This window comes from Aplysia californica, unplaced genomic scaffold, assembly GCF_000002075.1.
Source record: "Aplysia californica isolate F4 #8 unplaced genomic scaffold, AplCal3.0 scaffold00595, whole genome shotgun sequence".
In the NCBI taxonomy this organism is placed as follows: domain Eukaryota; kingdom Metazoa; phylum Mollusca; class Gastropoda; order Aplysiida; family Aplysiidae; genus Aplysia; species Aplysia californica.
In genome coordinates this window covers 1-13,885 of record NW_004797865.1, presented here as the reverse complement: position 1 = coordinate 13,885, position 13,885 = coordinate 1, and the positions used below count along the sequence as shown (strand labels likewise).

Here is a 13,885-nt window from a genome sequence, read left to right as displayed (position 1 = left end):
CAATGTAATATTACGGGATTGGGGGGCGCAAAAGTAAGAAAAGTGTAAGAAGGGGGGGGGGGGGCACACAAAGTCCCAAAACAGGTGTAATACTATATTTGAACAGCCCCTAAAATAAAATTGTAAATTATCTAGACTTTTTAATGTCAACCCGCGGACACCCTTAGTCACATTATTGTACATTTCCTCTCAAATACTAACCCCATTTGTCATACCTATCAAGCAAACAATGCAATTAATCCATTTTTTTCTTTCAAATTTGGCAACGTTCCATTATACTATTTAACTACAGTTATCACGATGAAGCTTTACAGTCTCCTTCTTCACAAAACCCAAATTAAGACATGTACTCCAACAACAACTATTACTGCTGCAGCTGCTGTTGCAACTATAACATATCACCTTCAAAACGAACCACACCGATACTTTATTTGGACAGCACAAATGTTGAGCAAATTATCAATGTTGGCAAAAATGAGGCACTAGAGAAGAGATACAGATTGGAATAGAAAGTTACATCTTGAAAAAAAGTTAAAGCATAAACTTTCATTATAACAGTAACAATGCTGAAGGCTGAAGAGCATGTATATTCATATATACAAAAGACTGATATGAGAAACTTAACAGAAATGGAAGTCACAAGAAAACAATAAAATATTTCAGATTAGGAGTATCGAAGATGAGTTTCAAAAAGACTGAAACAGACTTGCCCTTTGTTCAAGGAACAGAGCATCAACAATGAAAATTACATTACAGAAAGCTGCAACATATTGTTTTTCTTTTCAAAAAGAAAGAAAATATAATTCACACCAGTACAGTAACCAGCTACAGCAACAAATAAGAACGTAATGAGAGAGGCCGTCAAAACCAAAATTACGGTATAAGAATGGCTCTGCTAAACTTGTTTGATTTATATTATTAAATAAAGCATGAGATCAACAAATATTTACATCATAATGAATATGGAACAACATTAACATTGTCCTCTTTTGATATATCTCACTCTTAATACTCTTATGGGGTGAAAAAAATGGAAATTGAAATAAATGGCAAAATATCCAAAGAAGAAAAAAAATTCAAGTGCTTGATAAATATCTGTCAAGACAACAAACCTTGACAACCTTTTTGTAAATCACCAAATTCCAGGTCAAAAACTCAGACAGCACTAAAAGGAGTCAAAGTGACGATGAAAGTGACACACAGCCAGCAGAAGTAATGTTTTCTGCTCTCTTAGATGTTATTCAATACATATGATTAGCCACTTACAGATACTCCATATCCTCATGCGAAACCCATGACAAAATTATCAGTCATGGCTTTCTGACCAAAAAGATTCAAAATCTAAAACTTCTTAACAGCAGTGGACCACAGACTCATAAATTTCATATATTCTGAAGTATCAAGAAATTGATGTAGAAATGTAAGTGTAAAAGAGTTCCAAAGAAAGGTGGGAACATCACTTATAAATTATATGCACATAAACCAACTCCAAAGTACAGCATAGATAACAACGGCCTTAGGGAAGGTTATGTTGGAGTCAGGCATTTATTTAGTTTTCTTCAAAACCAGAGAAGAATATTTTTTAAATCCCATCCTATGTGCACATTGCAAACATTAAGAAATCTCGACAGTTGAAAAAAAATATTGAAAAGCAGGCTGGCAAAATTGCAATTAACCACTACCCAAATTTAAAGAAACTCTGTTCAGTATAAATAATGAAAATGGCACTTACAGCTCCAAGAAAGGAAAGATACATTATCTGATGGAGGGGAAAAACGGCCTTCAAATGAATAAAATAAAGACACTGTGTGAACCTATAGTTGACTAGCCATGACTAGTAGTAAACATGAGGGCCATGAATACATTTTGACCAATCTTAAACAAAAAAAAAGATAAATACAATGAATTCAAAAAGTTTGGCATCATTGACGAACCTTTGTACATTTAAAAAGTAAACCGATTGCAAACACATTTTTCTCTTATTCAGTCCAACCTTAAGCACGACCCACTGAAAAAGATGGTTCTGATAAGTTAATCACCAGGGGTCAAACATTCTGCAAAGAAGGATAAAGTTTAACTTAAGAAACTGAAAAGTAATATTTTGCTGACCTTTAGATTAACTGCTTTCCTAAGTATGTATGGACGAATTCTAAAGAATCAACTGGGATACAAAACAGACTTTAGAAGTAAAACTCCCTCACAAATGTTAAAAATTCAACTGGAACACATAATTACAAACAAAGTGCAAGATGTTCTGGACTAAAAGTTCTAAGCCATCAGGGGAAAAAGAAAAAGACTCTCCACACAAGTATTCATCTTTCCATCATTACAAAGAGAAAATATTGACACAAACAGATTGCAAAAATTAAATAAATGCTATGATGACTAGCATATAAACATGAACATATTTTGCCTTCTTTATTATTATAACAAACAAAATAAATTTTAAAAAAACGAGAGTAAGCTGAATGCTTAAAGTTAAAGATCTTTGATTGTGTAACTTTGCTCTTACTGCTCTTCTTCTCACTGCTAACATGAGAGCACCGGTGTTGCAGGCAATAACGACCTAGACGAAATGTGATGAAAAAGACAAAAATGATCAAACAATCTATCAGCAGATCAAAGCATGAGAGTAAATAAATAAATAAAATGAGATTTTGTTTAAACTTTTAAAAAGCCTACTCCTTATCTGTTCAACAAAATATTTAAACACATTTCAATCCCATTTCCTCAAGCCCCCGCGCCCCCCACCAAAAGGACTATAATAGAAAAAAACTCAAAAAGGAAAAAAAAAGGTCTGAAGTTGATGGCTCAAAGAACCAAGAGATAGCCAGACACAGCTCCATTACATCCTCATGTCAAGATGAGCGCCATCTTTTCAATCTGCTTATCAATCAAAGCCCTGGGCCCTGCATAACTTTTATGATCACCCTCAGAAGATAACAGAGAAATGTCATTTGCTGTTATCACAATCCTGAAAAGCATGTAGAAGGCCAAGGTTTGAAACTGAGTCTAGTCAGAATTTTTTTAATATTTGTGTCACAACATGATAAAATTAGTTGCAAGTCGTATTTTGACAATACAATACTATAAATATGTAAAAGTAAAGATCTGTTCAAGACGTTCAAGTGTATGAAGACAGTATCAGTCTAGCTGCTTTGGTTTCAAAGTTATGGTCACTTACAGTTGAGGTGTCAAAAAAACAGTTTTTAAAAAATTGAAGTTTTGTACGATATCTCGGAACACCTGAGTGCAACAAGCGACTCATTATGTTGAATTGCTACATATTGTATCCCAGCCCAGAGGGATCAAATGCTCTGTCTCCAAACTAGACTATCTTGCCTTTAGTAGGACATAGATTAGCATCAAAGTAATTATCACTTTAGAAAATACATATAACTTTGGTATAATAAGGAACCAAACATCACAATTATGTCACTAAACAAGAGCATGACCAGCATTGCTCACTCTGGTGACATATAAACAATTCACAGAAACTAAAAACTGCAAACATCATCATAAAGAGCAATATAAATAAAAAGGTGCAGTTGAATATATTGATAATTGTATACCAAAGATTTCGATCTATTCTTCACAACACAGAACAGTATGAAAATGCTAGTGCATAAGAAATAATGCACTGAGGGAGGCAAAGAGAGTTTTTCATTTAACAACTATCAAATCTCAAAAAAAGGAATGAAGTAGTAATGACAAAGGTTATATCAATGTCACGTTTCATTATCCTCAGAAAACATTTTCACTCACATTTTAATTCCATGAATCAGTGCATAAAAAAGAACTACTTTAAAAGAGTAAGCAGCAATAACAGCAGAAATTGAAGATGGCTGTTTGGAAGACAATTTTTAAAAAAGGAAAAAGAACCTTAGATACATTAAAATGAATGATTATTGCAAGGTGATAAGCAGGAACAGGAACTAGAACAAACAAAAATTAAAAGAAACAACTGGTTCATGGAATGTTCAGATCAAAACACAGTATTTTGGGGAACAAGTAAAACGTATGGCCTCTTTTGAATCTAAATGTACATAGTACATCTATTTAAAGGTCATAGCTTAAATAAACAGCAGTAAAAATGTCATAACTGTGCATCATGAATACTTCTCATCACCTTATTTCTTTCATTAACAGCACACATACACAATTGTCTCATTTTCCAAGAATTCAATGACAAATTTTCAAAGTGTACTCCTGCAGTATCACAAAAGAGGGTGTTTTGAATACACAGTCACAGCTGCCAAAAATCACAACAAAATCAAATAAAAGATATTTTAGAATCACAACGTACTAAAACTCATCCTCCATCTCATCGTTACCATGATCACGCAGACCTCGAACTTTCCTCGACTTATCGACATCATCATACTCCTCCTCTTCATCATCCGCATCAAACGTACCGTTGGCAATTCTGTGACTGGAACTCTGTTCTGGAGTCTCCTCCATCATGTAAATCTCCGTTTCGCTATCGCTGGTCCCATCCGTTCCCTCGTTGAGCAAGGCATACTGTTCACTCCCCGGCCCCAGTCGGATCTGCTGCCTGTACTGAAGAGCTTTGAAAGCTAGGAAGACTAAGAGACCCAAGAGAGCTACCAGAACAGCCACCATTATGGGTATCGCACCTGTAGAGAAGAAGTGAGAAAAAAAAGGAAGATGCAAAACTACGCAGGCAAATGTGATGCAGAGCACACAAAGATGAACATTATTACCGCAGTAAAAAGAGGTATCTCAGTAGGTTAAAAAAGATTTGGCTTTAGTTTTTAAAAAGCATGAATAATTTAACAATTCATTTTTATTATCAAAATGAGGCACATCATTACAATAATAATAACTCTAAACTCTCAAAGTGACAACAGACGGAAATTTCAAAGGAACAAAAAAATAAACAAAATAAACATGAGTTTGATGAAAAAGTGTGTTTTAATAAAACCTTTGAAAGGTAAAACAATGAAATTAAAATGTTTTTCATAAATGTACCAATCACAAAAGACTTTTTAAGAAATATTATTACGCCTCAAACTTGACCATTTCCTACGTGAACCCCGCTTTACAATCTATATGCCTAATTTAACTCTCTCAATGCTCAAGGGATTCCACAATTTTACGCACCCAGTTCGAAGCGGTGTTACCTTAAAATGAATATAATTCAGTCAAATATAGATGGATTTGTTTGTGTGAGCACTCAAACTATTCGTAATTGGACAGAAGATCACAATATGAGTGAAAATAGATAGTAAATGTAGCACAGGACCAGGTGTAGGTCTTAGGGTTGACGAAATCAGTACTCCAAAAACGTCACTTAAATGGCAATCCCCTGAAATGCGGAACAAAGACACCACTTATATGGTGATCCAGAATCAATTAAATAAACTCAAAGCTTACGGTCATCAATAACAAAGCCACCGGGAGACTTTGTCTCACTGCACAGGGTGCCCCACTCCTCTTCTGTCATCACATAGTCTTTATAAGCTTTCACAAAGGAGTGTAAAGGGCAAAATTCCCTATAGCAACCTGAGGATGAAAAAGAAATTCCAGAAAACTTAAGAGCTAAAAGAGGAGCTAATAACTTTCCCCATTCCTTTCTTTAAGATGAAAGGAATATTTTGGGGTTCAAACAGATAACTAAGTCAATTTTGGCTAATCCCAACATAACAGAACCTTTAATGTCCTTTTAAAAAACACATTCTTGTATGGAATTTATTTTAAAACGTTCATCAAAGGCATAAAAAATGTAAATTTGCAGTTTCCAAGGATACAAAAGCTTTGGAAATCACCAAACTTTGGAGGTCATTTTACCACTTACACCAGGCGACCCCACATCCTTCAATCGCAAATATCCCGACTTCTATTCAAGATAGATGAGTATTGTTGTGATGAGAAACAAGACAAATGAAGAAGCTTTAAGTTTATACCAATAACAATGTATGCACAAAAATTGAAGAGCACCTGATTCTACTGCTGTGACACATATATACTACTTAAAATCTAACAGTTCAACATCATATTTTTAACTGAAGCTACTCTACCAAATTCTCAACTTTGCATCATACACTTCAAAATAACATAAATGCCATCTTGTGACAAAACCCCCAAACACAGGAAGCATAACAAAACAAACACACAAAAAAGCCTGTCTTTTGGAAAAGACAATTTAAAAAAACAACAGTTTTTTCACTATAAGAATTTATTAACCGAGTTCAACAAAAGCCATTTCTATCTTTCATTCTTCAAGAAGAAAATAATAATAACAACACTGCACCTTTGTACAGACAACACTACTCCAGGTTGGACAGTAACAAAAGACAAAGGTCCAACAGTTAAACACCATTCTGAGGTCACAGTGCAGCTACCTGCTTCGAGCTGGAGTTGACTCAATCAAACACAGCACTTACCACCAATCCATGGACCATCAAAAAAGTAAAAGGATAGCGAGGGGTGCTTTTTTTTTTTAACTTGTAACACTATGCCCAGCTAAAAGGGTGTACTCACGTTCTGATTTCATCACAAAAGGTGGCAATGAAGAATCATTTTTATACAGAAGTCGTACAAAGTGCTCTCCTTCAATCTTGTGCAGCTCAAAGATGAGAGCCCCGAGAAATGGAACATGGATGCCATTGCCAAAACCCAGTAAGGACATCAAGGAACCAACATTGGTATCATGCTGGAAAGTACAGCAACAATAAAAATAATTTTCATGAGTAAGAATACTTAGGAATTTTTTGTTAACTCTTTCTTTTTACACAAGAAACAATCATTGACACAACACCCCCCCCCCCCCCCCCCCCTTCATCAAACATTCAGTTTTTAAAACAACAGATATTTCCTTTTCCTAAAGTGGCAGTGAACACTGAATGGGGTAAGATAAGTACACACACACGCACTTTACATCAGTCTTGTTCACCCTTAGCCTTTGACCGATCACACAGAAGGACTTGTATCTGATAGTACTAATATGTCATTTCACAATAAAATACACTACATCACACAATAATGAGTCATAGGTTCGCCAACATAGAATACTTTGAATGGAGTAGATATGGTTCATGAAGACACGCGAATTAGCGCTGAAGTTCAGCACCTTCATACATGCCAAAAACAAAGGAATAAAGCCAGTTGGTAAAACAGAACACAAGACTCTCACCCCTGAGTACAGGTACAGTTTGAGCTTCTCTCCTTCGTCGTCCGCTCTGGCCATCATGTTGTCAGTGATAGCTCGCAGGAGATTTCCTAAACAAAAGAAGGAAATGAACTAAAAGGTGATTTGCACTGTATATGGAACACTATCAGCAACATCAACTCACCATGTTCAAACTCAAATAAAACGTTATGATGAAGGGATGACAAATCATTTCCATAGCATAGAAAGTAATTCTTTCATAAATTTTGTACAAGAGAGTTGTCATGAATGCATTACGTTCAGAAAATTGACAAACAATTATCTTACCTGCAGTAATGTAGAACTAGTAGAAGTATAAAGAGAGAGGTAAAATCTTTTACCTTTGATACCTAACAAATGTTTTATATTACAGTAGAAAATACAAAAAGAGCAGTAAAATCTCCTGATACCTAACAAATGTTTTATATTACAGTAGAAAATACAAAAAGAGCAGTAAAATCTCCTGATAACTCACAAATGTTTTATATTACAGTAGAAAATACAAAAAGAGCAGTAAAATCTCCTGATAACTCACAAATGTTTTATATTACAGTAGAAAATACAAAAAGAGCAGTAAAATCTCCTGATACCTAACAAATGTTTTATATTACAGTAGAAAATACAAAAAGAGCAGTAAAATCTCCTGATAACTCACAAATGTTTTATATTACAGTAGAAAATACAAAAAGAGCAGTAAAATCTCCTGATAACTCACAAATGTTTCATAGCAATTTCTCCTTTTTTTTTGGCCAATCACCACAGCTACACAATATGTACTACAGCTGTTTTGTGTGAATGCAAAGTATAAAACATTCAAACGTACAACTATATAAATAAAAATCATGTACACTATTAGAAAACTTATTTCTTACTCCTACTGCAGACATTTTATTTTCCCTCTTTTTTCGTACCTGTTAGATACTTGGCCACCTCCGGGGCAGTGTTTGGCACATTCAGGTAATACTTCACAAGCTGTTCCTCCACGGCCTTGGTCAACCACTGTGGCTGGGTCATATTGTGAAGTAGCTGAGAACACAACAGAAATTCGTTTGTATATTTGTATCGCTTCATTTGTTTTTGGGGGCTTTTTTATATATTTTAGAAATGTGTTAATCTAAAGAGACACCACATGAAGATAAATAAAGTGTTAATAAAAAGAAAGTTTTTAAAAAAGTTTTGGTAGAGGTGTTACGGCGCTCACAACTGCATAAGGTCATATAAGCGCCAAGGGGTGGATGTCAGCAGAGAAGTCTTTACAGGGAATCGGGCTTACTCTGCTCACCTCTCTCACTTCAACAGCACAAAGTCTGCTCCAACTACCAAGGCACCCTGGAAATAGCTGGTCACAAGAGTGTGACAAAATACTGATAGTAAAGATTAGGAAAGAAAAAGCAGCAGTTCCCTGTTACAGTTCAGGCACAGTTATGAGCATGACATTGGTGAATCAGCCCATTTACAATTCTACTGTGCATAAGAACATGTTAATGTCCCCCATTTGGGAATGGCCTAAAGACATGTCAGTCAGTAGCACAGGGGGGGTTACAAAAAGAAAAAAATATGGTAAATGCACAATACTTCTCTAATATAAAGGTGTATGTTCCACAGCATGGTGGAGGCAGGAGCTTGTCAATATATGAGATTATTGGTATCATCTTAAAGCTTATCTATTTTTCTTGGTTTCAATGAAAAAAATACCCATCTATCTTGAAAAGAAGTCAAGATATTTGCGATTGAAGGAGGTAGCAGGCGACTAATTAAGGGAGAAAAATAGGAATGACAAACACAAATGAACAACAAACACAAAGAAACAACAGCCAGCATCGAAGAGAATGAGAACATACCAGTTTGTACCAGTGGCTCTCCCCTAAATAACAGAAACAAAAAAAAGAGTGCATAATATGTGACTTAGAATTAGGTTTGAAAAGACGTCCTGCTAAATCTTACTGAATATTATTTGTTCTGTCTTCATAATAACCAAAACTGTGCACGATATGTAACAAATAACACCATGGACAACACATTTTTTAATAAGAGATAAAAAAGAAGACAAAATCTAAAAAGCTTCTCCATAAAAAACATGAAAGTTGATAGATAGACTTGAATAGAGAAAATGAGGTACCTTGGAAAACTATTTTGAGGACAGTAAGCAGAAGTTGGTCATATTTCAATCAGTTTCCTTTTAAGTTTTGACAGGATGACAAAAAAGTTTTCCTTTTCTTCAGGAAAATTGAGCTCAGCTAAATAGTGAAATTCTGCAATATGATTTCCCTCCAATAAAAAGGGATAAAACAAAAACTACACCATTACAGATGTAGTTTGATGGCCATTGAGATCCCATTGGTCACAAACTTGATCATCACATGTAAGCCTTGAGTTCAAATCCACATGACTTCCAGATTAGTGCATGCTTTTTGGTGGAAATGACAAATTATGGGAAAAGTAAGGAGTGAAAACAAAAGAAATCAATAAAAGAACAACATTCAAATCACCTGGCAGTAGACTGTGTCAGCCAGACCATGTAGAGAGGTAGTATTGATCACCATTCCCGTGTGCTGACTAAGTTTGAACATCAAAGCCTGTACCATAGAAAGATGAGATTAAGATTATGTAAACATAAGCCAAGAGGAGAGAACTTGGCTCTTGACATTAAAGAGTTACATAAGATTCATTTGGGTGGAGTGGAGAGGTTATCATTGTCCCTGTGTTGGAGAGATAAAGAAGGGGCAATGAGTATAATGTTTAAACTTCTTCAGCTTTTCACATATGTTTTCCTTCGATCTAAGCCACTAGCAGCTGACAGGCCCAAAACTCTGAATTCCAGAAAGGTTAGTTTCATTGGAGAGGACATTTGTGTTTCAGTAGCTTATACAAGAGAAGAACACAAGGCCATATTTCAGGAACTTCTGGTGATCTCCAATATAATCTCATTTACCTCATAATGCAAGCCTGACTCTCATTTATTTTTCTTTTTGGGGGGGGGGGGGATGGTTTTGTAAAGATTTCATACCAGGAAGCATGTTTTCACAAACCTTGTTATTTATTAGATTTTTTTTCATTGCAATGGTGGCCAGGTTTCCATCCTTTAAGGCCTGCACATATGGGCAGGCATGGTCTGGGTGCATCAACTGTGGAATGTATTTTTAATGATTAGCTCTTCAAACATGACCCAACCCGTATGGCGGACACTCAGAGTAAAGCACATGTATGCACCACATTTGGTCACTCTTTTTCGTCTCAAATCATGTTATTCACATCCATAAGCACACTTGATGATACTATAATACGTAAAGAGAAAACACTCCTTATAATATTTTGACAATTCTGACAGATAGTAAGAAACAAACTACTTTGGGTTGTTGGGTTTTTTTACTTTTCTAAAAACCAAGGTCATCCATTAGCAAGATTAGAGTCGGACATCAATGATATGGGACTTTTTAACTGACTCTAACAGTGACCTAATCAGAATATGAGCGAGAGCTCAGCCACACAACCACAACAAAGACATGAACTCTATAACATCAACTCAGCTTAAGTGTAAGTGTAGAATGGGCATAAACATCAGGCGAGGAGGGGAGGAGTTTGAAATGGAGTTCTTTATCAAAAGCTGTCAAAGATTACTACCTTTGTAAACACAATGCAGGTCATTTTGGAGGAGGAGCAATGAGTTCCTGTCAGGAAAGGGGTAAGAAATTGAAAAATATCCCCAACCCAAACTTCTGCATGACAGATCAAGTCCCTAACCTACTGACTTACGACTATGGAATCTCATGGGTTGACATTGTATTAGTTTAAACAATCATTTCTCTATAAAAACAAAAAGTCAACCTCAGAGTATTTATCAAGGCTATCAAAACTTCCCCTACAATTCCAATTCAAGAACACCCTGTAACTGATTTGAACTGCAGTCGACCACACAGTAATCCAGCCTTTCAACCGAGTTGAGGCGAAAGTTGTACTATTAGAATTTAAGATAAGCTTCAGTACACTGCAAGCACACCAATCTTGTTTAAATTGATGAACAACACAATCTTTTTTCTTTCTACTTTTTTCCATAAAGAAACATTTAAATGCTGCATTCAAATAAGACTTATCTAGACAGAGAAAGGTAAACTTACAAATTTACAAATCTCCTGCTACTGGATACCAATTTTGAACCAAAATACGCTGACAAATAATGTCATTGAAGTTCAAGAATGAACCCAAAACCACCTCTGCAGACCTTTCAAACTCTGATGAGACTTTACACTACTTTCCCATAGTGCAAAAAGCTACTCACTTTGTCCGTTCCATAGGGTGTTGTCAGCACAGGAATGGGTTGCCATGTTCCGAGAGACCAAGGTGGAAAAGACGCGTCCTCATTCCCATTAGGAATCACAGGAAACAAGCCTGCAGCTACACACTGAGCGGTCATTAGTGTTCTCTCTCTGCTCGTGCTTCGTATCAATACCTGTGAGTAAAATAAATTTTAAAATTACAAGACACGCTGCTCTCTACTGCATGCTAGCGTCGCTTATGAATATATATATCATTTTGTCGGGATGACAAACAGCTGCACAGCATTTGTTGGGTTCAAATCTGATCCAAATTAAGGTACAGGCATTCAGACGGGGTAAGCGAGGGTAGTGGTGTAACCAGCATGTGCTTCCTTGTATGGCAGGCACTGGTCAAAGTACAATAATAATTTATTTTTTTCAAAGGCAGGAATAATGGTGAATATCTTACTTTATCATATCAAATTTTATACCATCAATTGTCTCTAAGAATTTTCTAACATGTGCAATAATTCATTCCTTCATAAGAGAGAAGGGGGAGATAGCTTGTTGAGCCCCCATTAATTATTCAGCCATGTTCAACCTTAAACTTAAATATTAACAATTTGAACTTCAACACAGGGAAAAAGAAGAACAAAAAAGTTTCATACCTACATAAGTATGTGCTTTCTTTCTAAGCAAACTTCTACCTCAGAATCAAGGTAACATTTAAAAGCATCACAATTCTTCCAGAAACAAAGGCTATGTTGTCACATTGATTTTTCTAAAACCTATAAGTTTTTCATCTTTTGTGTAATGACACAAAGTGTAATTTGCAAAATTTGTTTAACAACAGCATGGTCCCATTGACAGAGTTTGTTCTCGAAGGAAGGACAAAAAGCTCTGCTATCATTGAGAGTTCCGCACTGGAAGAGGTGCTGATCCACTGTCTTTGATAATTTTTCAGTAAATGTATTGTTGAGGATCAGAATGACAAACAGGATCACCAACAAGGAAGTATTAAGAAGAACGAGACAGAGCCCAGTCAGAGATGATGTGGGAAGAAGGTGTTGGCAATGGACTGGACACACTTTCAGGAAGTCGAGCAGCTGCATAACAAGAAAAGTGTTAGATTGGAACCCACAGGGTAAAAGATCAAGGGGAAGACCACGTGGAACCTGGAGAAGAGTCACGGCAATGGATGTACAGAAAGTGGGAAGACATGGAGTGACATCAAGCGACTAGCCCAGGATAGAGAAAGGTAGAAAGTGTTTGTTCGTGGCCTGTATCCTGACCCAGGGTGAGAAAGGCAATGATGATGATGATTGCTCAGAGTGAATTTAACATAGGGTGTCATTGAATTTAAATATTTGCTGCTTTTTTAGTTTGGGGAGTTAGTTCTGATCTGCATACCTTCGGTGATGCATGAGCTGAATGCTAAGTTTGTTTGAGAGAAGAGAAGCACATCAACAAAACAGTTATTTAGTGCTGGGAAGAAGTATGATAAACAAAAGAAAAAACAGAGGGAAAGCATCCTTTAACCATCCACAATAGACAATGGAGTCTATGATTCAGTGTTCTTCCATACGTTTGACTGGGTGATAAACTGATTGTATTAAGAAGGTCCATTCCGAGCATCCACGAATCCAATAGATTTCTTTGGCTGTTAAGGGTTCATTCATTTACTACTTTTCATGCAGTGCTACAGCTGCTTTGCCTCAGTGTGTCCCATGCAGTTGGAACATTTGCAAGGATTCCGTTTGCAGTTCAGTAGGTTTGAACCTCAGCATATTATATGCCTATAAGGCTATTATTTTTATTTTTAATTTCAAGAACATGGAGAAGTCCAACATTCCACTGTGTCAATACAGAAAATTACACACCTGATCACTACTGTAAGTGTTTCCAACAAAGTCAGCGTAACAGTGCCTGACATAGCTTCCAAAGGCATGAGCTTGTCTCATACCAACCTGAAATATAATTACAAAGGAATTTAAACAGTAAAAAAAATAAAGAGTGAGTGTAACCTGTTACATATTTATATAGCACTGCAAGACTATGTACACTATAGCAGCTTGAAAATAATAGCAGAACTCTAAAAAAATCATTTCTGGACAGCTGATGAAGAAAACAATACTTTGGACATAGTTTAAGTAGTTTCTAGAAGAAAAAAAAATAGCAAGAAAGTTAGGGATTGCCTTGTTCAGCTTTATCTATTATCTATTTGTGGTGGCCGAATTTTTCTATTCAAAAGGCTTTTTAAAGGCTTCATAGATCGACATGCGGTTTTCGCCAGAATATTCTTTAAAATGTTCTCCAGATCATGACGCTCTTGGTTTTTTTTCAGTTTTGAGACAGTTTTGCTGAAAAAAGCTAAATTTCTGTATTTCGTCGATCGCTGTTGTAGGCCGACGCTTCTGTCTTTGTAATTTTAGAAAACCCGGAAGTGATATTTCGCGAGGCG

General features: G+C 36.0%; 1 protein-coding gene across 1 annotated transcript; it reads right to left on the bottom strand.

Annotated features, from left to right (window-relative positions):
* Positions 1-263: 263 nt before the first annotated feature.
* LOC101858734 (prostatic acid phosphatase) lies at positions 264-13,391 on the bottom strand (the record flags this gene model as incomplete). The annotated part of the gene is given in 9 exon segments (XM_005107344.3): positions 264-4,637; positions 5,398-5,526; positions 6,505-6,676; positions 7,157-7,242; positions 8,083-8,197; positions 9,661-9,747; positions 10,201-10,296; positions 11,448-11,618; positions 13,305-13,391. Coding segments are annotated over 9 exon segments (1,275 nt in total), but the record flags the coding sequence as incomplete, so codon positions are not given.
* Positions 13,392-13,885: the final 494 nt, after the last annotated feature.